This window comes from Nyctibius grandis, chromosome 5, assembly GCF_013368605.1.
Source record: "Nyctibius grandis isolate bNycGra1 chromosome 5, bNycGra1.pri, whole genome shotgun sequence".
Classification (NCBI taxonomy): domain Eukaryota; kingdom Metazoa; phylum Chordata; class Aves; order Nyctibiiformes; family Nyctibiidae; genus Nyctibius; species Nyctibius grandis.
The window spans coordinates 68,331,787-68,357,055 of NC_090662.1; the positions used below are offsets into that span (position 1 = coordinate 68,331,787).

The 25,269-nt window shown below is 47.3% G+C and overlaps 1 protein-coding gene across 3 annotated transcripts in view; it reads left to right on the top strand.

The window, feature by feature from the left end:
• The first annotated feature begins 2,245 nt into the window (after positions 1-2,245).
• CREB3L2 (cAMP responsive element binding protein 3 like 2) overlaps positions 2,246-25,269 on the top strand; it is an 87,610-nt gene continuing 64,586 nt past the window's right edge. For all 3 annotated transcript variants that reach the window (XR_011048224.1, XM_068401364.1, XM_068401365.1), the window contains exon 1: positions 2,246-2,408. Coding sequence is in view for 2 of the 3 variants with exons in the window: in XM_068401364.1 (XP_068257465.1) it covers positions 2,301-2,408 (108 nt within the window). In the remaining variant the exon portion in view is untranslated. The remainder of the gene's footprint in view (positions 2,409-25,269) is intronic.

Below are 25,269 nucleotides of genomic sequence, written 5' to 3' on the forward strand. Positions count from 1 at the left end.
GTTAGCCCGGTACTCTTGGTCAAATACCAGTTCTTAGGAGACCCTCGTCCTCAGCATGTTCAACCAATGAAGTTACGGTCACCCAGTCAGCACCTTCTTTCTTCTTTTGAGGTGGCTTTTATTTTCTTGGCTTACAAGGCAAACATGGCTCTCCCTTTAGGCTTCTCACACGGGCAAAACATGAGTGTAGTGCCCCAGCCCAAAGAAATTCTCTAGTCATAGCAGTAATTTTAGAGGGATCTAATGTCAGCCAACATTTTGTTAAATGGATTATCACAAAGCCACAAAAGCTTTGAAAGTAAGAACACATCCAATGAAAACACGGAGGTTTCTGGATAAGGAACTGACCTTTACAAGTTTCACAATCTGCACCTCAGGACTGGCACAATGTAATTGCTTTGACAACAGTGCCTGGCAGTGCCAGGACACAAGTTTGTACCTCCGGTCAGGCTTGCCAAAGCAGCAGGTCGCAATTCAGACACTAGTAATTTGGCTTTAGATGTTTTCTGTGCTGCTGAGAGCATATACTGGACTGACTTGTTTCACAATGACTTAAAATAACTCATCTTTGCAGGAGAACTTTGCTTGGGGCAGTTAGGGATTTTCCCTTCCTATTCCTCACCAAACAATGTAGCTTTTGTTACGCTTTTTCAAATTATTTTTTTTAATCAAGTCAAAAAGATTAATAAATCTTAAAGGGTCAGCCCCAAAAAAGTCACCGTTATTTTTCCTCTTCTCACTGCCGTTGTGCCTGATAGGTGATGGGAAGTCCTTATGACTTTGTTGTCCTCAGAGGGTTAGTCTAGGCTTGCCTTAGCGAGGACTGTATCATTTAACGATGCACAAGCGTTTGCTCTGTAAGTGAATGAAAGTGGTGTGTCACCAGAGATGAAGTCTAAGTGGGAGGTCTAGAAGAGAGAGAACTTATCGGGAAATCCAGTTACGATTCATGCACAACGCAGCATGGAAATGCTAATTAGTGTTGAACTGACCCACAGCGAAATGCCTTGATTGCGTTCCAGGAGCTGAAATGAAGCACAGAAGAATGCCCGGTTTCTGGTATTATAAAGATTTGGCATCTCTCATTTTTGAAGGACAAGGGAATGTCAGTGTTGTCCAAGCTTGGCGTGAAAGCAAGTCTTAAAATAATCAGAATTTCCCATTGACTGGGATTATTTTTGCTGCTGGTTGATGGCACTCTGGGAAGGGTGTCAGTCAGCAGCATACTCGTTGCTGCGGATGTCGTGGCTGCACAGAGTTTTATAGGGCAGTTCACACTAAAGCAGCTGTTTTTTACAAGGTACCTTCTGACATGTCCTTTTTCTAACAAACAGGTAAGCTGTGCTCGGGCCTATCAAATCATGAGCGTTTTCCAATTTTCATGCTTCCTTTTTCACTAAAGCCGAAGACCAAGCGGCCGGTGACTTCAGACCGCGAGCCCCGCAACCCCGCTGGAGCGTGTTAGATAGAGCCCGGCCGCGGCAGCGCTGAGGGTGAGGGGCTGCCTCAGCCGGCTGCCCCTGAACCCTCCCCGTGTGACTGAGGCAAGGCCGGCCTCGTCCGCCTCCACCGGCGCTCCCACGGGCACGCTTTCATCTGCCTCAGCCCGGTGCGGTGTCCGTAGCGGGGGGCCGGGCCCCGCGGCGGGCACGCTGTCCGGGCCGGCAGGCGCCGCTGCGCACCCGGCCCGGCCCAGCCCCGACCGCCCTCCCGGGCCCGTGGCCGCCCGCCCTCACACACCCGACGCGGAGGGGGTGGGGCGGCGCGCGGCGGCTGCAGTCTTGTCGCTGCTGCGTTGGCTGGCGCGCCCGTCGCTCCCGCCGCCCCCGCCTCCCCATTGGCCGCGCCGGGCATGGGGGTCTCCTCCTTCGCCATGATGTGCAGGGAGAGCCCCGCCCACATTCCACAGCTGGAGCCCCGCGGAGGCCGAGCGCCGAGCGCCGATTGGGGTGCGGCCTGCCGGCAGGCCGCGCTCTTCACCCCCGATTGGCGGTCTGGGCGGCGGGGGCGTGGCCAGGAGGGGCGGGGGCGGGGCGCGGCCGCAGGGCTGTGGGGGCGCGGCGCGCAGCTGGCGGGGGTGACCAGCCCGCCCCGGCGCCCGCACCCTTCGCTGGCGGCGGGGACGCGGCCTCAGCGCGGCGGTGGGCCCGGCAGCGGGGTGGGGAGCGGAGGGCGAGCGAGCGGCTCCGCGGCCCATGGGAGCGGGTGGCGCGGCGTGAGCCGGCCGCCGCGGGTGGGCAGGGGGCAAGCGAGGGGGCGGTGGATCGGCCGGCGGGGGCGCCCCGTTGCTTGCGGCTGCCATGGAGGTGTGCGAGAGCGGCGGGGAGCAGCCGCCGCTGCTGCACTGGGACCGCAAGCTGAGCGAGCTGTGCGAGCCCGCCGACCCTGACACCCTGCTGTGCCACACGGTGAGGAGGGGTGGGGGCGCAGCCGTTGGGGGGCTCCTGGGGGCGCCCGCCCGCCTGGAGCCGCCGAGAGGGCGGGGGGGGGGGGTGTGTGTGTGTGCAGCTGAGGCGCCCCCCCGTGGGGGGCCGTGGCAAGGGTCGTGCCGGGCGGCCTCGGCCTCCCCTTGGGGCGGGGGTGCCCCAGCGGGTGCGGGGGTCGGTGCCAGGCGCGTAGAGGCGTAGCGGCCGTGGGCCTTCGGCCAACAGGCGCCCGCCCGCCGCCTCTCGCCGGGCCTTGCGCCCCCGGGGTAGCGAGGTGCCCCGGGCAGGCGTTCGGGCCGGGGTGTCACAACTTCCTCCTCTGCGCAGCCGCGGGCGGCTCCTGGCAGCCGGGGTCCCGCGCCCCTCGCTCCGCCCGCCGCCCCCCTCGTCCCCCTGCGCAGGCCAGGAGCCCCAGCGCGGGCCGCGGCGCTTCCCCAGGGCGGGCAGCCCTCCTCCCGGCCGGCGCTCGTTCTTCCCCCTCAGCGCTGCCTGCTTCTCGCGGGGGTCCCGTCAAGAGACGCCGGCTGCGTCTCCTCCTCCAAAGCGAGACCTTCCGGACACCGTCCCGCTCCCCGGCCTCCCCCAGCACAGGAGGGCAGCGGCAGGAGGACCCGGCAGCCCAGGACGGACGGACGGACATCGTAAACTAGGGGTCTCTGCCCCCCGTGCGCAGAGCCTGGTCGTTGGCCATTGTGCCGGTGCTGGAAAAGTTATCTGCCCCGTAGGCATGACATGAGGGGTCTTTTAAAGACGTTGATGAGATCCTTGCTTGAGTGGGTTTGAGGGCTGGCAAGTGAAGTTTTTGGTTTGTTTTTTTTTTTTTTTCTTGTCTGGAATCCCCATATTTTTGCTTGTGCAAAATGCATAGTTAGGACAATCCCAAGGAAATGCATCTTATCTCTGTTGTTTCTCTATTAACCTGGAGGCTTTTTGCAAGCACAGAGATATAACTTTATAAAGCTGTGTAGGTGCAAATCCTAAGTGGAAGTGAGCTGGACCGCTTTGGGACAGCGTGCACGGAGGACTCCTCTAGTCCATGGTTTGTGCAAAGCACGGTGTAGTTGTTGAGCATGTGCTCAAATGGAGAGCACGTTTAACATGGTGGTAGTAACTAGCAGTGACAGAGTGGCTTAGCAGGTGCCAGGGGACTCTCTGTTTCTTTCTTGCACTTTGGTGCGTGATGTACGAATACAGTCACTCCACAGAGAGGGACCAACCTCTTCTTGTGGGAGCCGTGGTGGTCCCACAGTGCGATGTGCGGCGAGGCAGCATGCTGGCGCTGTGTGGAGACCTTGGTGTCTGTCTTGAAAGGCAAACAAGGAAAATCTTACTTGTTGTGTGCGGTGGCCTTACTGATCCGGGATCGTGTCCGTCACAAGCTCCAAATCTCGATCCGGCAGGAAGCAAGCCTGCACTGCACGTCACTGTCTTTAAACATTGTTTGACTTCTTTGTCTTTGAAAATTCTTGGGCCTTCTTGCGCAATGTGTATCTTCTGGTAGATCCGGGGAAAAGCAATCATATGTTATGGTCGGTTGTTTTTTTTTGAAGAGCCAGCAGGAACACTTAACAATGGAAAGCTCTTCCTTTGAACAACTGTTTTTTTGTGTTTTCTTCTTTGAGAAGACACAGTCTTTTTCTTTGACAAGAGGAATGTTGTGAATGAAATGAGAGGCTCTTCAGGGAGTGCTCCCACTCTGATTTTACAGTTGTGCCGGGATACTTCCTCCTGCTTTGTTTGGATCCTTGTGATGAGAACGGAGGTGCCGCTCTTAACTTCTGTTTTCTTCTTTAGTGTTCTAATATTTCTTTAATTAGTGCCCTGAAGGAGATCTTGTGCTTGGGCTAGAACTTGTGGCTGTAATGTCACGGATATGTGTGTTTTCTGACCTATTTCAAGGACCCTGGGACTTGGTTTTAAGTGTAGCTTGACAAACAAAACATCCTGGCTGTCTGGTAGATGGAAACATGGTGCTTTTACCTCTGCTGTTTTCAGGTTTTATTGGGGATTTTAAGCTTCAAATGCGACTATGATGTGCGTGTTGCAAGAGGCAGTGCATAGCTAGATCTGCAAAACCTTGGGCTGTGACCCGCCTTTGGGAGTAACATTCTACCATTGATTTGTTTGAGTGTTTTTTTGTTTGTTTGTTTGTTTGGCTTTTTTGGGGGGAGTTCAGGACTTCTTTAGACAACTTCAAATAAGAAGTGTGCAATCAGTTTATCTTTTTTGGGTTTTTTGGAATTCTTCTGAAAGAAGCTATCAGTAAAAAATAAAAGTAACTAAATGCTATGGATAAAGTAGGTGTGGTGGGGTATTAGGACCTTTAAAGGAAAAAAAAGAGGTTTTCTGAAATTACCATTCTCTGGGGGGGAAAAAAGCACGTGTTTCTGCCTGTTGAACTTTTTCTTTTGCGAAGTGCATCCTGCTGTGTGGAGGAAAATATGGTGCTTGATATCATGAAACACAAGTTCTCCATTTACCTCTGGCCAAAGCTTCATAGAATCATTTTAAAAGCAAAACAAACAAACAAACCAAAAAAAGCCTCTGGATGAAACAACTGTTCTTCTCCAGGCTTATACTTTCCATCTGGGGGGACTGGTTTGACCCAGCTGGTTCCTGCTGTGTTTGTAAACTTATTGCAGGGTGTTTTTGAAAAGACTGGAGTGATGAGGAGATGCTCCTACACTCGTTATCTGCATGAGTGTCCACCACCTGTGCTGTCATCCTCAAGGCTGAGGAACATGTGCCCTATGGCTTCTTCTGGTCTTTGCATGCTCCCAAGGTGTCCCGTAGCTTGATGTGCAAGTCTGCATTCAAGAAGGCTTCTGAGTGAGCTGAAGAAAGGTGCCTGGGACAGTCACGCAGCCTTAGGAGCATGAGCTGGACTGACGAGGGGGAGGAGGGAGATGACGACGATGGCTGAGGGGAGAGCTCACAAGCAGGAAGAAGGATCTGTGTCCTTTGGCGGTCGGACCCACGTGTGCAGGCAGGAGAGGGTGAGAATTCTGTGCCAGCTGCCTTTTGTGTATTTTTAAGTTAAATTCTAAGCTTTTCATGACCACAAAAGCTATTCTTGGGTCTGGTTGACTTGAAGCTAGTAGACAAGTGTGAAAGTATGCATACACATAAAAACTCGACCTCTATTTTAAACTGTTCCAGCCTGCCTTAGTTACCAGGGCTGAAACCCAGCCTCCCGGGGATTTACTTTTCTCTTTAACAGCTGATGATTTCACCAGTGCCTGAAGCAGCGTGATAAGCAGTTCCCTCGCTCTGCTTGTGCTGTCGGTGATGTCATTTGCTGTGCTGGGAGAAAGTGGGACCTCGAGGAGCTCAGCCCTGGGGTTGGCAGGCATCAGACCTTGAGGTGGCTTATTAAAGTATTTGCAATTTACAGTAATCACCGGGATGCCCGATAGCTTTATAGCGGTTATTTTTCCAGAGTGGCTTAGTTTCCCGTCTAAGAAAAGGCTGAAAGGTTTCCCAGAGGGGTGTTCACGGCATATGTGACGTGTCTGTGTATAATCTTCATATGCCCTGTAGCTTGTTATGATTGTATGTCAGTAATACCGTGACCTGGTATTGTGCAAGGTAGCAGTAGTAGTATTATTATTTGCTTTTTCTTTTTCCTGGCAGTTGAGCAGAAAGGAAGTGCAAAGCCTGCCACTACCCAAAGGGAGTGGAAGCGTGGCTGGGTTGCAAACTCTTCACCTTTGTGCTGCTGCTCTTACTTCCCATAACACGCAGGTGGGCTTGAAGTGGGAGAGCTCTGCTTGCGGTCGTGGGTCTTCATTGGGGTTGATCCACGGCTGTATGCAGCCCATCTGGGATGTCACCTTTGGTGACAAATGCTAGATCTGATGCAGATGGATAAGTCTGTTGACAAATATGCTGTGAAATGCCAACTACCTGTCCCACTGCTGGATGGCAGCTGAAAGGCAGATGGTTCTTATAAGCCTTAGACATTTAAAAGCTCCTTACTTAATACTGAGGAGGCAGTCTTTTTTCCCCCTATTTTCATGGTTATTTTAACACATTAGCTGCTGGCTGCTGCTTACAGATGGTAGCAAAATGCAGCTGAATGTAAGTATGACTGTGATCTTGGCACGGCAGATGTAGAGCTGCACCTGCCCTACAGGTACGTGGGGGCAGTGGCTGGCTTAAATATTTAGGTCTAAGTACCTAGATGACATGTCCTGAGTGTCTTGGCGATGAGCGGTTAACTGGAAGGTACTTCAAATGCTAAGTAGCCCAAATTGCTTATTCTTTAAAGAGCCTGACTATTAAACTTGAAGCTCGTATGAAAAACTTGAAATGCCTCAAATATCACATCACTGGTGTAATTTTCTGAGCGTTGTTTGAGTTTGGCAAGCCTGTTGCAACTTTGCTGGTGATGCTGTGGGCTGCTCAAACCTGGAATATGGGGGCAGCGTAGGTCAGCATGAGCGGCAGGCGCGTCCCAGGCCTTGGCTACCAAATTGCCATCTCCCGGTGAGAGCACAAAACCAAAGCAATCTACCCCTGAACGTTAGCGTTCAGTGATGCTGGTGATTAGGCTGTGATTGTCATCTAAGACGCTGGGGAAACTTTGAGCCGGCCTTCTTCCCTCAGATAAAAATTGCCCATTACCAGCCTCTGAACCTCTCCAGGAGCTTGCTGTGACTCATTTCCTCTGCCACAAAAACGATGGTCGCTGTTACTTCATCTTCTGATGACTTTTGCAGAAATGTTGTCTCTGAACAAGCTGCCAGGGATTTTCTCTAGTTTTTAGAGTACAGCAGTAGCAATAGTTAGTTTAAATGGATGGCAGTTAATTTAATCTGTGTGTATTAAATTAAAAGTTGTGGTTACCACAGCATGTGTGAATGTGGAGCTGGCTGTGTCTTATTTTGTGATGGCTGCATGTACATCTCTGTCAAATCTGGTGTCAATATAGTTTGACCTTTTTTTTTTTTTTTTTTTTTTTTTTAATTTTGATGGAGGGGAAGGTACTTCATGTATTTGAAAGTGGGGTTTGGCCTGTTGCCCGTTAACAAGGAAGCTGAAATCTCCTTCTTTCTTCTCTATACACCTGCATATGGAGGACCAGACGGCTAACTTTAGATGAAATATTTGTAAAGTCAGTACTTTCAAGGATTTTGCCAAAATCCTCCAGTAAAGAGTGGAAATGTGAAAGTGAGATTTTTAAATAGTTGTATACAGACTTCATACAAAGCAGTAGTGTTAAGTTTTGAGAATGCCTTTCCATATTAAAAAAATCACTGTCGCTACTGCTGAATAGCAGAACTAGTTGTATTCAGTGCTTTGCACTGAAAGCCATTTCCTCCCTGTTTTCTTCCCAAGTTTAAATAAGAAAACCACTCCTGTTTGCCAAGGGACATGTCAGGTGCTCGTAAGGGGTCTAAGTGATCTACAGTTCTTCTAAAAGCTGAGATAAACACAAGTGTGATACATAGAAAATTTACTCTCATTTTCTGACAGTTAAAATTAGAAAAATAAGAGTATTGAGTTGCTGGCTGGTTTCATTTGGACTGGCTGTAACTGTATAGTGAAGTGCTTGATCTGTAGTGAGGAGGAGCTGGAAAAAATGTTAGCCTGTCCTGGGACTGACTTTGGAGCATGGTAGATAAGAATGAGCCAGTGTTTAATGTACAAAAATACTATTTTTTTTTCCTGGTGAACGTGACTGATCTGCACTGTCCTGCGTAAATGTTTCCTTACTTTGGAAGGCCGGTCGTTGTTACGCATGGAGCAGGTCGTGCGCCATAGCTGGGGTAAATGAATTTCATTCACGGTGTTACCAGACGGGGTTTTTCCTGTGTCTGGAGTTGTTGAACTTATCTGCAGGGGTGGGGGAAACTTGTGCTCATTGCAGGTCTTTGTTCACACCGTCAAGAGTCCCTCCTTTGCCGTCTTTCATAGCTGGGGGTTAAATAAGTTTTCGCTGTCCTGGGGGAGGGATGACCAGGTTTTTATTAAAGCAGTCTCACTTTTTAGGATCGTCTGTGGAGGAAGCTGATCTGACTAGCTGCAGATCCCAGCTGGGGATGTGCAGTTTGATTTGATCTTTTTGCATCCCTCTTGCTTTCTGGTGCACTGACTTCATCTGCAGCCGTGAATATATGCTGTATTTCTCCTACCTCACAAGTCTGCCTTCGTACTTTTGCTTGTATGCTGCGAGATCAGATCATCTTTATGCCCACTGTGACAAATAAAATAAAGATAAATATAAAATAAGTATAAAAATAGAGCAAATAGCCTTTGACCAATGTACCACCAGCTCTGTTTGTCCCTTAGCTTGTCTCTGCTTCTTGCTGTGTGGCTGTCACCTATGCCACCACCTGGCAAAGCCACTTTGTGTCCGACCTATCTGACAGATGTGGGAGGGTAATAACTACTGCAGAATAAAATTGCTTCAGTGCCTTAGGAGCCGCTGTGCACGGCAGTCCTGTGCAGTGGTGACACAAGGGGATGCCGCTGGACTGGGGGGCTTGTAAGCTTCCCTTAATAGGCTGAAGACCTATGCAGGGCTCTGAGTAAGGACTGAGGCACCTTGCTCGTGCTGCATCTTGCTAGCTACTCGTCCTTCCAAAGAGCTGTGTGGTCTGTGTCACTGTGGGCTCCTTTTCTCTCAGTGCCTCAGCTACCAAGGTGCCTCTGAGATACTTGGCTGTTGCTTTGAAACTGAAGAGATGGTCCTTTGAAAGCCCTTTGTCTCTGACTGGGCAAGTAATCTTGCTGGCTTTGCACTTGCAGGTAAATGCTATTTTTTTTGTGCAGTATCCAAATATCGGTTATCAGGCCCTGCTGTCCTTCAGTGCTGTCTGTACTCCTTCCTCCCTGCATTTCCAAAAGCTGTATTCCAGTCACTTTGTAATACTTGTTTTGAACATCCATAATCTGTTTCCTCAGTCTTGGGCTGCTTCTCTCACTTTTGGAGAAGGGATTGTTTTGTGGGTGAGACTTTGCAATTATTGATAGCCAGTCAGATAGGGTGACTAACCTAGCTCGATGGCACTTTTCACAGGCTGCATTGGCTGCCTACCCTGAGCTTACGAGGTCCTCCCTTTAATTCCTACAATTCCCTAGTGCAGCTCTCCTTTTTTCAAGGGAGCTGGGTTCTGTGTGGGTCCTCGAGGGGCTGTCTCGCGATAGAGCTCTGCATCTGGTTTTTCAGGGAAGGCACATTCATTTCTGCTGTTGCTCCCTATTTATCTTTCTCTGAATCACGGAGATGAGAAATCATGCTTTCTGGATGCCCTTTGGCTGTGTTTTTTCTGGGTGACAAGACCTGACAGTGTGGTTCTGCACCTGGACGTAACTGCAGGCTGTTGCGGCAGCTGCCTGGGAGCTCATCCAATTGCAAAATTACTTTCTTGCAAGAAATTGGCTTTCAGGGGGTATCAGTTCCCTGACACAGCTTACCCTGTAGCAGCCCAGGTACTTACGCTGACGTGAGAGGGCAGGCAGGAATATCTGGCTGGGGAAAGGGTGGTGGAATTGCATTTTGGGCTAAAAGGATTGTGCAATGGGAATAATCTGGGTAGATTTATGGGCTGTGCTTAGATGAAATCCTGATGTGTGCGTGTGTGTATTTATTTGATACCAGTGGACTATTATTTGGATGTCACTGGAAAGAAAGGGGATTACCTGGAGGAGGCAGTTGTTCAAGGATCAGATCATTAGGGAAAAGGGTTATTTGAGAAGAGTATGGATATGTAGCAGAGAAATGGACAGACCTGAGGCTCAAAGAGGCACTGATGTTGGATCCAGTTGATGGTACCGCCACCCATCCATGATGCTGAGTGTTGGTGAAAAGTGGAGGCTGTATTGGATGCTAAATTGTTTGTCTTGTATGAAAGTGACAGAAACAGTGTGCAAAACATAAGCTTGGCTTAGGGCCACATTTTTACTGGCAAATATGTTACCCTTTCACCTCACTTAAGCAAGTAATAGGCAGTAAAGGTGACAGGTCAAAAATGGTGACGTTTAATAAGGCATAGCAGAGGTGGGCATTGCGTCCGCTGTCTCCAGTCTGAGATACTGAGCTGCTCGTAGCAGGGACTGTCATTCTCTCTGTGTGTGAGCTGTCAAACGTAGCTTGAGACTGCAGAAAAGCGAGTTGCTGAATTGAGTTATATCAGTGCTAAATACATGCAGGAAGGATAAAAAGACTCTGTCAAATAGGAGTGCTCCCTCTCGTGAGGGCAAGTTGGCAAGCAGAGAAGGCACTGTGAGACAATAAGGAAAGGTTGGTTCAATGGGATAGACCTGAATTACTAGAGCTGTCCCCATAGCTGCCGTCTGTCCAAATATGTAGCTTAATAGTACCAGTGACCTTTCTGTGCCCGTGCTGTGTCTTCGAAACTACTCACAACTATTTTTTATTTTTTTGCCATCTGCCGCTAAACAGCTTTCAATCTTCTGTATGTGATCTGGCTGTGCTGTGGTGACACGCAAAAATCTAATGGAAAAATGTGACACCCACTTCATCTCTTTCCTCTCTGCCAAGGAAAAACATTCCCCTGCAGCCACGCTGGGGCTGGCTTTGTCCTTTCATGCAATCTGTTAGTCATATGGAATGAGAAATAGAGACGAGGCTGCTCTGGTAACCTCTTGGGGAACCTTGGGCAGGTGCATGGCATGGGGAGCTTCAGCCGTCCTTCCTCGCGAAGCATGATGTGTCTGGAGCAGAGATGCAGGAGGGAAGTGAGTTGGTGTTGGCGGAGGTTTCGCCCCATGTAGTGTAGGGGCAAAGAGCAATATTGCTGATACACTTCAGTGGCTCACCTGGACCTGTACGTGCTGGGTGAGCTCCTCCCCTGCAGGACAAGCCCTGGCTGTTTGGTGACATCCTGGAGCACTGATCTCCCAGCTCTTGCTGGAGTGGAGGTTGGCTGCAGAGGTGAGGTGTGTGCTCCCCTGTGTGAGATGGGCTAATCCCGAGTAGAGAGGGGGAAAGTCACATGCCCTTGTTCTGCATTGAAGCTATTGACTGCTGCCCCTGATTTTGGATATAATCAGGGTCTTCAGCTGTGACAAAATGCTTTTAAGCATGTGGTGGCTTGTGAAGCAAGGAGGGTGTCTTTAAACTGCTGAGATTTGGAGTATCCTGTTTAGTTTTCCTTCTCCAAAGTTTGGATGCTGTGATGTGAAGATCTGGAGAAAAGAGTGGAAAAAGAGCCAGGATCTTTGCACTACTGTATGACAGGAGGATGACGAAAATGGATGTGAACTGAAGTGAGAGAGGTTCAGACTAGTAAGGAAAAACATCTTTGCTGTGAGGATAGCTGAGCACTGGAACAGGCTGCCCAGAGAGACTGCACCATCTACATCCCTGGAAGCTTTTAAGACCTGACTGGATAAAGCCCTGAGTAACCTAGTCTGAGCTTAGCACTGATCCTGCTTGGGCAGGAGGCTGGGCTAGAGGCCACCTAAGCCCCTTCCAGCAAGAGCTGTGCTGTGGTTCCATGGCAGTCCTGGACCCAAGGCACTGCCTTGCTCAGGTCTAGATACTGTATTGCTAGGCAGTAGTCTAATCCACGGGTTTTTCATGTCCCCATTAATTACTAAATGATTGAGTCCACTGGGTTTTGCTGATTTTTTATTTTTTTTTTTTTGTTAGGATACTGTTGTTTCTGATGACCATGGTTTTACATAAGCAATGCTTTTGTTTTGTTTTGTTTTTTTTTTTCAGTTTTAGTTTGGATTTACTGAAATGGGAGAAGGAAAATTGGACTAGTTTCCAACCGTCCTGAACAAATGCTTGTTCTGTGCATACGTTTTCCTTCTGTGCAGCACACATAATGTGCAGAGTTGCCTGTTGGACTTGTGGTTTGTTTATGCACCCATACTTTTTTTCAGGACTTTCCTGGTAAAATTCTGGGAGCCTTACCTACTTGTTCTTCTGTCATACGATATGGCCGTATAAGAGCCTACACCATTTGCTTCAGGGCTATTTGCATTTGTGCAACCTCTTATCTATAAGGATTGGCCTGTGTTATTTCCTTTTTGTGGCTAACCCTGAAACTGTAGGTATGGGAAGAGACCACCCTGCGTAGTAGCTTGTGTGAATAGCTTGGAGGAGGTGTTGTGGACCTAACACCTGAAAAACAGCCAAGAAAAAAAAACCAAACTCAAACCCTGAATACCAAGCAGGTCGCTGTTCCTTCACTCCTGCAGTCTCACAGCAAATATGGTGCACAAGGGGATCTTATCCCAAGGCTGCTTTTTTCCCCAGTCTCCTACAGGTTCTTCTCTTGGCTTCAGTAATCCACTTGCCTCTGATCTGATTTTGCGTGGCTTATCTGAAAATGTGTGTTCTCATTTCTGGAGCTTCTGGTACCCACAGAAGAGATTTGTGTATGTGTAGAACCAAAACTTAGGAGCAGTAAAGAGCTATTTGCTCCTTCAGCTCTCCTAGCAGCAAGAGAGACTATTGCCTTTGGGGAACGCTTGTGATGGTGCGGACAGGACAAGATCTTTAGGAGGAACCAAGACTGAGGAGGTCATTATTTCTAGCAAACAGATACCTGGCTTTCTTGTATCTGTCCTGGCTAGCAAAGGATGAAGACTGAGGAAAATAGGACATCTGAACTGTCCACTTTCATACCTCATAATATGAGGCAGCGGCTGACTTTCTGTAAAACATCTATCTTTGTCATCGCGGATGTAACTGGCCTAGTCGTCAGCACTGACGGTATGTCTTGCTCGAGCTTCTGCACCACGGGTCCCTTCCCCGCCTTCTCTCTGCCTCCCTCCCCCCCGCGCAGCTGTGCACGTAATTCAGGGTTGGGACTGGTGCGGTGTTTGAGGCAGGCTGGTAAGCCGTATCTTTCAGAGAACGGGCACAAAGCGTGAGGGTTTTTTAAAAAAAGAAGAAAAGAAAACCAAATTGACCCCGCCTACATGCGGCTCCCTGGTGAAGTGCTATGGGTGCTGAGGACTCTGCTAGGGATGTCCATTTTGGTTGGCTGCATGCCATCTGCCCTTCCTCTTGTCCCAAAGCATTTCCCCTCTTGCCTCTGCAGACCGATGTCTGCATGTCTGCCTGACCCCTTCCATCCCAGCACCCCTGAAGGAGCTGAAGCTGAGACTCCCTGGGAGGCTCCTGCCCGTGGTTATCAAGTCAATGACAACAGCTCTCCAGAGAGCTGGGGAGGGCGGCAGCTGGCGGCTGCAGGAGGGCTCCAGATGCGCAAGGGTGCTGTGCTGCAGCCCAGCGTTGGGGTGACCAGCCAGCTCGCCCCACTGGCAGCTGGAAGGCGCCGCTCAGGCGTGACTCCCTACAGTAACAGCCCTGGCAGAAATGAGCTTTGGCACTATTTTTAAGGCACGAGCTTTCTGAATGCGAAACTCGTCTCCTCCTTGTGCCTTGGTGCTTTTGCAGGTCTGTTTCTATTCGGCTGGTTTGCTCCTTATGGCTTTCAGTGGATGCTGTTTCTTACAAGGACTAAAAGAGAAAGAAATGTCTTACTTTTGTATACTTGCCCAGGGTGACTTGTGGCTTCGCGTTTGGCTGTACTAATTCAGAGCAGAATTTCAGCTGAATTCCTATCAACTATTATCTTTCTCTGCTGAAAAAGCGCAGCAGGGAGTCTGCTCTGGGACTTGGGAATGTTTCCCTATTGCTTGTTTGTTGGGTTGTTAGAAATACATTGCAAAACCACAGCGGAAAGATGGACTTAATTTATGTTGCTGGTTTTTCTCAACTACAAACACATCTGCAAGATGGAAGCCAACAAAAAGTGGCATTGACCTTGAAAACTGTGCAGTAAATGTCTTGATTTCTTTTCTAAAAAAATAAAAGGCATTTCATGTCCAGAACATCTTTTTTAGCTTTAATGAAAAAGATCTGGAAGAGAGGATACAGACAACCCTCTCCTCAGCACCTTGCTTGGAACAGCTTTCTGGCAAGATTAGTTGGGGATGAAAAAACCTAACTCGGTTTTAAGATGTGGCTTCAGCATTTAAGAGGGACATCATGTGATATGGCAGCTGGGATGGAGCTACAAGGAACCTCTGGACATGTTTGACTTTGTTTCAAATTTGCAGGTATTTAAGGGGAAAAAAGGAGTTTGGAAATATAGACAAGAAATGAGAGTCTGCAGAAACTTGTGTTGCTGAAGGCCAAGGGAAGAGACAATTGAAGCAGTTATTCAGTGCAGAAAGTTGTAAAGTCTGTGTATCAAAGGAGCCAGGGTTGTGACTGTGGATGGCCAATTAACTGTGCCACTGCCATAGCAGTGATTAAGGTGTTGAAAAGTATGGTTTGGGGAGATGCATGGAAACCTGGGGCTTGTAGGTGTCAGTATGCTAGTTTGGCCATGGGCTTTTCAAATCTTGACACCTGGATATCTGAAAGGGAGGCTAATTTGGGAGAATTCAAAGAACAGCAGCAGAAGTAAGTGGTTGAAGTAGCTGGTTTATGAGGAAAGACTGAAAACATTAAATGCTTGTTGCTCTGACAGGTGTTTGGAAGAGGATGTGGAAGTGATATGATCAGAACAGTTTATGTTAAGCTCACACTAATATTATTGAGGCTGCTTTCTCAGTTTCATATGATGTATAATATAATTTTCAGTATCAGTACCAGAATAGAGTCTCTGAAAACTTTGGTTTCAGCTGTGGTTCTCTTAACACACAGATAATGAATATCATTGTACACACAGCAAGATCCCTTCAGAGCTTTGTGCTTGGAATAAAATTATCATTATCATGAAGGGGATTATGAATCTTAAGCTATCATTATGCTATTCCTTTTTTAAACGGCTAATGTCCTCTGAAAATACCTTTTCTCTTTTTGCCCCAAATAACACTTACAGGTTAGAGAAGAGTAAAAAAGAATCAGTGTGAAGCAGAGAGGAGCTGATGATGGTCAGCTAAGAATATCCAAGGGGAAAAGACAATGTTGGTGAGCGTACAAAGTACAAAGGGGATTTTTTTTTATGGTGTAGTTTGAAAATGAACCATTGTCAGTAATCAGGTTACAAAACTTCTTGGAACCAACAAACCTGGATAACTGGAAATTGAGATAGGCTGAAAGGTCCCAGAGGAGAAGTTTGGATTGTTGACACTGATTTTCGTTGTGTCTTGAAATCATGAGGAAACGTTTGAAAACATTAAATTGATGAAGAAAGAGCAAAGGGAAGGAAATAAAGACTTTGCACTGGAGATCCTGATACCAAACATATTTAAAAATACAGAAAAGCTCTTGTAGGATTCCATAGTTAGAGAGTGGAAGTGCACAGATATAATTTAACCCTGGTAGGTAGGATTTTATGAAAAGCAGATATAGTTAGACAAACTTGATTTCATTCGTTGAGATGAAAAAAAATAAAGTAAATAGAAACATTTTGCAAGTAATTGCATATTTATTTCATTGTATTGATTAAAAAATTTTACCACGAAATGTGTGAAATTAAAGGGTTGACTCAAAATAGTTGCTAATGGACAATTGGTGTCAGAGGGTAGATTTCTTTTTTCTTTGAAAAAGCTATCAGATAAGAGGCTTCTCAAGATTTGCATCTGTGATCCAGAAGCAAGTTATGTGTCTAGGAACAAAAAAATGTGTCTGTACCTATGGGACAGGTGAATGCATATTGGAAATCAGGACTTGGAAAATGGTCTAGAGTTTGGAGTAGACAAGCAGCTCCATGTGCTCTGCTAGGGTGATTCTGAAAGAAAAAGATTTAAAAAAAAAAAATCCATGTTTTTCAAAATAATTCTTCTATTTAACCTCAGTATGCAGTGTTGGTGAAACCAGTGCTACTATATAGTATCCAGTTCCTGAAGTTCAACTCTTAAAAAAGGCTATGGAAGAACTGGAAAGCATAACAAAAAAAAAAGGAGGGGGGCTAAAAATATGCTGGAGTTGGGGAAAAATGCTCGTTTCTCAATCTTTGCAGCACACCCATGTTCTTTCCTGGAAGTTATATTTTGACAAAGGACAAATTCTCAGACCCTATAAAAGGGTACCTCAGGGAAACACAGTGGACTGGGACATGTGGAAGGGTCAGATTAGGAAGGTTTCATAGTCCTCTCTAGCTTTAAATGCTGTAAAACTTTATTGCTGGGCCTGTTGACTCTCTGAATACTGCAAGGCAGAACATCCAGCAGCACCCTATGTGACTCCATTAATCTGTCCAAATGCATCACAGCATTTGGTCATTCTCCTAAACTGCATGGTTTTCAGTGAAGTTTAAATGAATGCTTTAATCTCTTCAAGCAATTTTGAACTGCTTGTGTTTATCATGACGCCTATCGGCGCATATAAAAAGGGACAGTGCACAAGGCATATGGGAAAGGGTAAGATTTCTGGTAGAAAAAGGCATTTGTCCCAGAATACAAGGCTACCTTCATTTATGTTCCCTCTTGGAGTCAAGTACCAAAGATGGCCTTGTATTCCCTGTGCTTCTGTCTGGAACAGACTGGCTAAAACACACCTGGTTGGTGCCAGTTTGTCCAGGGCCTTCAGCCCTGGCAGGTGAAAGAAGGCAGAGGAAAGGAAGAAAGCAAAGCAGTTAGGATGAGGTATGAGGAAAAAACGATAAACTGAATGTAGGAGGAGGTGGGATGAATACCCAGATGAAAAAGGAAAGTTTCTAGCTTTCATTTTAAAGATAGAGCTAGCAGAAGGTGGAGGCTAATGTGATCCCAGCTGTACAAATGGTACCAACTTTTACCCCAGTTTTTAACAGTGGAAGATTGTTGTTGTCCCTCTGCCTCTTTTGCTATGGTACCACAAGCCTGTGGTTTTCTACACCACCAGCTGGAGGAAGCTTAAGCTCTATTGCCTGTGCAGGCCTTACATTATTAATGTCTATGCAGAACTTCTGCAGCATTTTAATGAGCCTGAGAGTTTGTTTTTGATGCAGGGTCAGTCTCCTCCTGGTTTATAGGGGTCTCATGTTTACTTTTGGCACACATGTTCAGACAGGAGGGGAAGAGTGCCCAGGATGGTTGGGAAGGGTGAGAAATTTTTCTTCCTTGACATGCTCTGTATTTAGGTATCTGGCAGACAAAAGACACTGCCTTAAACTGCTTCCATAGTATGGCATAACCTTCGCTAGTGGTAGTGCTGTTTTGGTTTTTCTTTGGAATGCGCTAGCAGGAAAAATATTTTATTCAAGTATAGCGTGGACAGCAGATGTGGCTTGAAAATATCTAAAAGCTGTATTGGAAATGCAGTGATCGCCAGGAGAGTGCCCAGCTTCTCTAAAGCAGTGTTGCTTCTCCTTTTGGCATAAAGCTCCCAGCGTGCCTGTGGTGTGTTGGTGTAGTGGAGAGCTGCTGCGGTCATGAAGTGGCCCCTTCCTGACCTGCTGCTCAGCATGGGTGCCTCCTGGAGAAGCGCTGACAACAAGTCTGCCTGGGAATGAAGCTCCTCAGCTTGATGATCCTGTCAGGCTGGTCAGGCTCTGCTGGGTCTAGCAGGAGAGGCTGAAGCTATGTGGGCTGCTGGGAATCACCACTCACACCTGTCTGAGGACACAATAGATGAGCAACGCTGGTCCTTCAGCACTAGTTAATTTGTGGAACAGAGGGGTACTCCCGGGACTACCTTTGCCATACTACTGCGGAAAGATAACCTGTGGCAGTGGAGCAATAGTGCAAGACGTGCAATGCCTTAAACCACTCTAGGTGCCTGGGGCCTGGATGTGAGCTTAGCCCTCTCCTGCAATTGACGCACAGCAGGTTTATCTTTGCAAAGCTGCCTTATCTCATTTCTGCTTGGCATATGTAGTAGAGCTGAGCTCCTCGTGACAGTAGGCACTGCAGCATGTGGTTGGCAGATTAGGAGCAGATCTCTGCTTGGACCAGGTGTGCCCATACAGAAGCCATGTGGAGGGGCAGTTCTGTTCCAGGCTGCTGCCCTCACCCCTGAAACAGCCTCTGGGGAGCTGGTCACTTGGGTTATAGCCAAGACACAGAATAGAAAATGTGGAAATAAAAGTAGAAGTGAGATGTAAAGCTCTTTCCCCCCCACCTCCCCTTCTCTTTCCCCTGCTCCCTGGCCCTAAGGACAGGGACTGATTTTTAAAAGACCCTGACTTTTCAGAGTACTGCTGGATTGCCTTGGAGAGGACTTTCTTCAATTATGTCTCCTCTCTTAATTGAGCCCTTTTAAGGCACTTCCAGGCAGGTGTCCCGAAAATCTCGATCCACGCTCTGCATAGATCTCCAGCAAGAGGTCTGGTGTTTGAGCCAGGCAGGCTGCGCTCTGTCAGTTTAGTCTAGCAGCAGTGAAGAAATGTAAGTCAAAGGCCTAGCCAGGGAGGTGATCCGAAGCGAGTGAGCAGATGCCAGAGAAAATCTGGACCAAGTAGGGGGTGTGAAGAAACCTGGAGGCAAATGGGGCGAGGAAGCGTAACGATTGTGTGCAGACCAGGCTGTGACTTCAGTGGTCTGCAGTACATACCAAAGAGAAATGGCTGTGCAGGACTGGTGCTGGGAAGTGGCTCTTTCAAAAGCTTAGTCACGAGCAGATGCTGCAATGTCTGTGAGCTTTAAGGTAGTGCTGTGGCTATTTAAAATGTGTCCGTGTAATGCTTTGTTTCAGAGCTCTTGCATTAAGCAGAGATATTTGAAACGTCTCAGACTGGAGAGGATTTTCCCTATGACAAGTTGTACCCATACAGGTGCTGATTTCTTCCTCGGGACTTTGGAGGGGAGAAGGGCCTGGTGTAGAAATAGCCCTGAGGTTATATATAGCTTGGTGCAGTGTCTTATAGCAGCAGGGAGGAGGTAGCCATCACTGTTTTCTTCCTGTCTCTAAACAGATTGTCAAGGATTTCTGTAAAGTACAAGGGCATGATTAATGTAACCAGCGCTTTCAGGCTCCTGGCTGTGGCTCTCAGCAGTCCCATTTGCGATTCAGAGAGACACCTAAGCCCCAGCCATCAGTAAACATACAGACAAAACTATACCACTTTTCCCAGAACATGCTGTAAATCAGTTTAGCCTGGGACCCAGCAAAGACCCGATTCCTTGAGCGTCCCTTGTTTCTCCCGAACTTGGTTTGAGGGGGGGTGCCCGTGTTGCATTGCTCTTCCCAGCCTCTTCTTGGAAGCTCTGTGCGAACCTGCCTGTTTCCAGTTAGTGACGCAGCGCTTCAGGAGCCTGAGCCAAGCCAAACAGGGATGTTCCCCACTTTGGGAGTGAATGGTGGGGCCTCTGTACTAGGACCTTTGAGGCAGTGTACTGACACTCAAGATCAGTGTTAACTTCTCAGAGTTGTCATTTTAGCAAATAATCTTTCTGTCCTGGTGGTGATGTTCATTTAAAAAGGCAAACAAAAAGTTAAAAAGGGAGGAGGAAGGAGGAAAGAGAGAGTTTTTCCATCCCTCTGTGACAGTGAGGGAAAACAAGGTTATAAAATGATGTTCTTTATATTTTTATGTGAGGAGCAGTTCTGCACCTTTTAGGTCTTTTCTCCACTAGTGTCTAATGCACAATGTCTCAAACCTGTGAAGAGGCTCATATGAAAGGGCACAAGTGTAACAGCTCTGGGGAGTAGAAGGGGCTTCCAGTATCTTATTTGGAAAGGATATAGCCGTGGGATTTGTTGAGGGGGACCAGGGAACGGCAGACAGAAGTAGGAGAGCAACTGAGAAACGTGTGCTGTTTTGTCCAACTCCTGCCCTAGAAACCTTGCAGTGCAGGAGGATGTTCAATGCTGTACTGCAGAGGGGTGTCCCTTCTGCTCTCTGCCTTGCTGGTAGATGCTGGTTGTCTTGTGGAGCTTATGTTGTTAAATTTTCATGTATCAGGCCTGCCAGCTGATGCTGGGTAAATTTAAATATGAGAACTTCCTCCCTTTATGAATTAAGGTCTGGAGGGCTCTTCAGGGGGTTCAGACTGAGGGAAAGGGCAAGGACTGGACAACAATCAGTTTGTATTTGGGGGAAAAAATAGCAAGGAGGACTCATATTAAAGACTAATTGGATGGACCAGGAGGAGGTTTAAGAAAGTAGAAACTGGCTGTAATCTCACTTAAAATAGGAGCTACTGGTAAATGAGGATGTGTTCCTTTTATTCCATATTTCTAGTATATGCGTTATGAACCTGCAAATTAGTAGCAGAATCTTTATCTACAGATTGTGCTTTCTTTTATCTTTCCCTGGCACACATCATGCAGTTGTGTGTATTGATGCCACTTTGGAAAGCTGGGATTGCTGGTTGGAGGTACCTCTAGGAGGTCTTCCTTGCTTGCTTTGGTCAAAGGCTGACTGATAAAGTGTAGTGCAAGCTGGCTCAGCCACTTACTTGGGTTGAGATTCTGGCTGGGCTTATAGGGGTAAGGAGTATTAAAGGAAGAAATAAAGGAGATTAAATGTACCTTTACCAGAAAGTGATGCAAACCACAGAAGATCCAAATTTGATTCCCTCTTCATCAGGGGAAGGAGTGCACTCAGCCTTGGCAAGAAACCTTCATCTGTCCACTGGTGTGTTGGTTTTGTTGGAGGTGTACAGTATTTTGGAGACAATTTCTGTAATTTGGGGAAAGGGTGTGAGTGTACTGTCCAAAGCAGAATATAACAGAACATGGCACTTCATGTTAGCAAAATAATGTTTAAATACTGTAGTTTAGATAACTTCAAGAAATTTTGGAAGCTCTAAGTAGAAGGTACATCTTTTGCTTAATTATGATTATGCGTAGCAATAGAATCACAGAATCAACTAGGTTGGAAGAGACCTCTGGGATCATCGAGTCCAACCTTTGACCTAACACCACTGTGTCAACTAGACCATGGCACTAAGTGCCACATCTAGTCCTTTATTAAACACCTCCAGGGATGGTGTCTCCACCACCTCCCTGTGTAGCCCATTCCAATGCCTAATAAGGGAAGGTGAAGATCTTGCTCATTAATATTGTGGGATTTTGCTAGAGGGAAGCATATGTGAAGAAGAAAACATGGAAGTGTGAAATGTTTTACAGTCTACTGCTGTACATGCAGTGCTTAAAATGTGACTTAATAACTATTTATTAAGATAAAATCATTCTTGTTATGAGTTTTTGGTTGTTGCCAGCCAGCTCTGATCCTACAGTGGGCTTGAACAACACGGGAAGTACACTGCTGTTGAACGTAAGATGCCATCCAAGTAGCTCATCCTATTCATTAGGCATTGTATAGGTACTCCCTTGCTCAGGAGATTTGGTATCTTGTGGGAGGGCAGGAGCACTAATGCTGCTGCAGCGGTGACATCCAAGCTTGTCAGGCTATGTAAATAGTGAGGGAGGGATTTGTAACTTCTGAGTACATCTGCGGTGTGGGTGGGTGGTTAGGGACTCGGCTGGCAAAGGGAGGGCGGACAAGCCAATATTTTACTGCAGTTATCACAACTATATATGGAAGACCAGGAAAAAAACACTGCAGTGGTCAGGGTGCTTGCCAAAAGAACCTGAGCTGAATTTGCTTTTCCAATTGCTTCAGCGTGTCTGGATTGTTTCTCTAGTAAGAAACAAGTTGGGTACTTTGTGTCTGACGGATGGCAAATAGTCCACAGATCAATGGATACTTCAGTTTCAGGCTGCCTGTGGCAATCATAAACAATCATAGTGTAGTCTTTTTTGATGGCATTTAAGGACTTCATACGCCAGAAGCAGATGTTCCCTTCAGTAGAAAGGCTTGAATAGTCGTTCCTGTGTCCCCCAACACACATGCACGCACACGCTTTGTAGGAAGCAGCATTGCTAGTGCCCTGCCAGGGCTCACAGTGGCTGCCCTGTAAATACAGCCTGCAGGATTGAGTCTGCTGATTTATGGTAGTTCTGACAGCTCCACCCCATCAGGGATCTCAGGGTTGTGATAAGTAGTCTGCAAAATCCTACTAGGCAGTTAAATTTTGTTGTTGCAATGTTATAGGAGACAGTATATCCTGATCAGGATGCACGTAGCCTGAGACATTTCAGGCTGATCCATGAGCTCATAAGGGTAGGGAACCACACAGTCTTCTCTAAGGAAGAGCAGTGCACCCTGGAGATGTTACAAGTACGCAATGCAAACTCAGATAAGATGTCCAAGTCAATCTGCATTTTTTCCTTGTATGATCATGGGATGACGATTCAGTGAAATAGGTCTTTAAAGTGCATCTTCACACAAAGAAATTTTGTGAAGTCTTTGACAGAGCTCAAATTGCTCATCCTGTGAATGTAAGAATTTATTCATTGTGGGGAACGTTTAAAGACGTCTGCTCTCTCTGCTAGTTTTGGTTCTTCCTGGGGCTGAAAATGGAGCATCTGTGTTCCAGCCTTATACATAGTTAGGTAGATTTATATATCCCAGTACAGGAATACTTAAGTTCTTGTTGCATTGCCAATGCCAAATGCTGCTCTGGTTTGAGGAGGTCACTTCTTGCGTTGCCTTATCTGGAAAATAAATACTAACATGCCTCAGTGGTGTGTTTTACGGAATAATTACAGAAAATGAAGAGTTGCCCATGTTGTTGAAAAAGATCTGCTGCAAGAATATGGGTCTTATTTTTAGTTTTCTTAATGGAAGGACCTGACCTCAGTCAGAATTGGCTAATTGTTGCAATTAAATCACAAAACATATCATTCATAATACCTGTAAAGGGAGCAGTGCTCTGTGCCAGGTAGTGCTATTTGCAGGGGACAGCAGCTATGAGGGCATCTCCTGTGAAATTCTTCCCATCCACTGATCTGAGTTTTGCTCTTGGAGGAAAACTCCTTTTGATCAAATGATGCTGCTGTTAAGAGGGTCTGCTAATTAATTGGTTTGCCTTGGTGGGAGCCAAAGCCTGAGCAGAGAGAGGCAGACCTATGCATGGAAGATGGTCTTATCTGGTAGCAACATTGGTGCAGAGGCATTGCTCATGCAGGTGGTGGGTTTGTAACCAGATGTGGCTGAACATCTGCTCTCGAGGAGAACAAGCCGTGCAGGATTTGACTAGATTTTACCCCATTGTCAGTGTTTGCACCATTTCCCATGAAGCAGAACTGCACCTTCTTTGGTGTCTTCTGAATCTGGTGACTTTGTAATGAAGGATTGCTGGAGGGATCAGACTTTGGGGGAGTGCTACAGCTAAGAGGCAGACCTTGGGTGCAACACAGTCCAAGAAGACATTCTCTGTGAGGCAGGCTGCTGCTGTAGGCAATGCAGTTTTGAGAGGTGGGTAGAAAAAAAATCCCGTCTTTCCTGGGAGAGCTTGAATTGTGCAGGGCTTCATGCTTGGGCTGCTGCTGAGCAACTGTTACAAACTTGTGGAACCTAGTTGACCTCTTAAATGAGGTTTGTCCTGATAGGCCAGGCAGGTCAGAAATAAGACAGGAATCACCCTTGGGAGAGAAAGCAAGAAATTAACAAGTGACTTTGGCTCTGGTTAGGTGTGCTCTGCTGGGAGCGCTAGATGCCTGGCTGGCCCCTTTAGATCTGCTGGCATAACTGAACCTGGAGTAGCTCCCTTGTACTGCTCTGCCAAGGTGGTCTGTGTTAGCTTGAATGGTGGACCTCAAATCCATCTTGGTTTGAGCAGCAGATGTGGAGTTAAGCCATCCTCTCTGAGGGAATGGTGACCTCTGGGAAGGATGGTGACTTCTGTTGAACGTGAATAATAATCCAACACAGTTTCTGGCAGAAAGTCACACGTCTCTGCAGGTTGTTATGCATGTTAAACATTTTAATCTGAAAATTCCTGGTGACACAGCAAGTTTGCATGTGACTTTGCCAGGACTTGCTCAGTTCTCAAGATGTGCTCTCATCCATTGCATATGGGCAGCATTTAGCCTCTTGAGCTGTAAAAGACAGGTTGCCAAAGTATGTTTCATAGCTTGATATTGTTATAACACTCTTCCCCGCATGCTGGCTTTTCAGGCGTGTCGGGGTTTTCTGAAATGTATTCCTTCGGTTTTCTTTGTGCTGGTTGGTGTTGTCTGAGAGCCCTACTTTCTCCACTATTATTGACAGAGAAAACTGACTTCTCAGAGTTTGAAAAAACCCAACTGTTACAGAAAAATGAGAATAAGATAAGACCGTGGCCATCCAGCCTGGAGGGTGTCCCTTTGAAGCCAAAGAATAGGCAGGGGAGCATGCCATGGCAATAGCCTGCCTTGTAATTGCTCCCCTTGCCCCTTCTCTCCCCTGTCCACTTAAAAGCAGAATGCAGGAGAGAAGAAAAAAAAAGACAGAAAAAGAAACCAACCCCCCAAAATACCCAGCCAGGACAGACTGAGATGGTGGAAGCAGAAGCGTGCAATTAAAAAAAGCTGCATGTGCCTGGTCCCAGACATTCCTGCAGCTGCAGGCTCCTGGTGCGGTATCCAGGCGGGCTGGACCCCCGCCAGCCCCCGCCCCAGGCAGGGGCTCTGCTGGGGAGCTGCAGGCAGAGGCTGGGAGGCTGCGGTTATTGCTCTTTCTCTGCAGGACGATGAAATGGGGTTTCCAAGGACCTGCCTCTGCTCAGAAATGTCTCACTTTCTCGGTTTTTGTACGTTGGACAGGCTGCGCTGAAGGAAGAAAGAGCCTCAGAAATCCATCTGAAAGGGAAACTGAGTGCAGCTCCCCTCCATCAGGGAGCCCACCTCTGCTTTACACCCTGTCTGCACAGTCCCTGCTCTGTGCGCCTGCGGTGGAGCAATTTTGCAACAAATGCCTCTGTGTTTCGTTTTGGGTTGGTGGGGAAGGAGCAGGGGTCAGCGCCAACAGTCAGGCTTTTGAGACCCTGGGACTGTTGAGCTTTGCATGCGTGCGTAACTTTTAACCAAACCCTGCTGAATCCGTATGGTTTTATTCTGCCAAAGGGGTGGTGTAAATCCAGGGCAGGGTTTAACATGTCAGTTACCAGCAGTTAAACATCAAAGCGTGAGAGTGGGGTTGGAGCACTG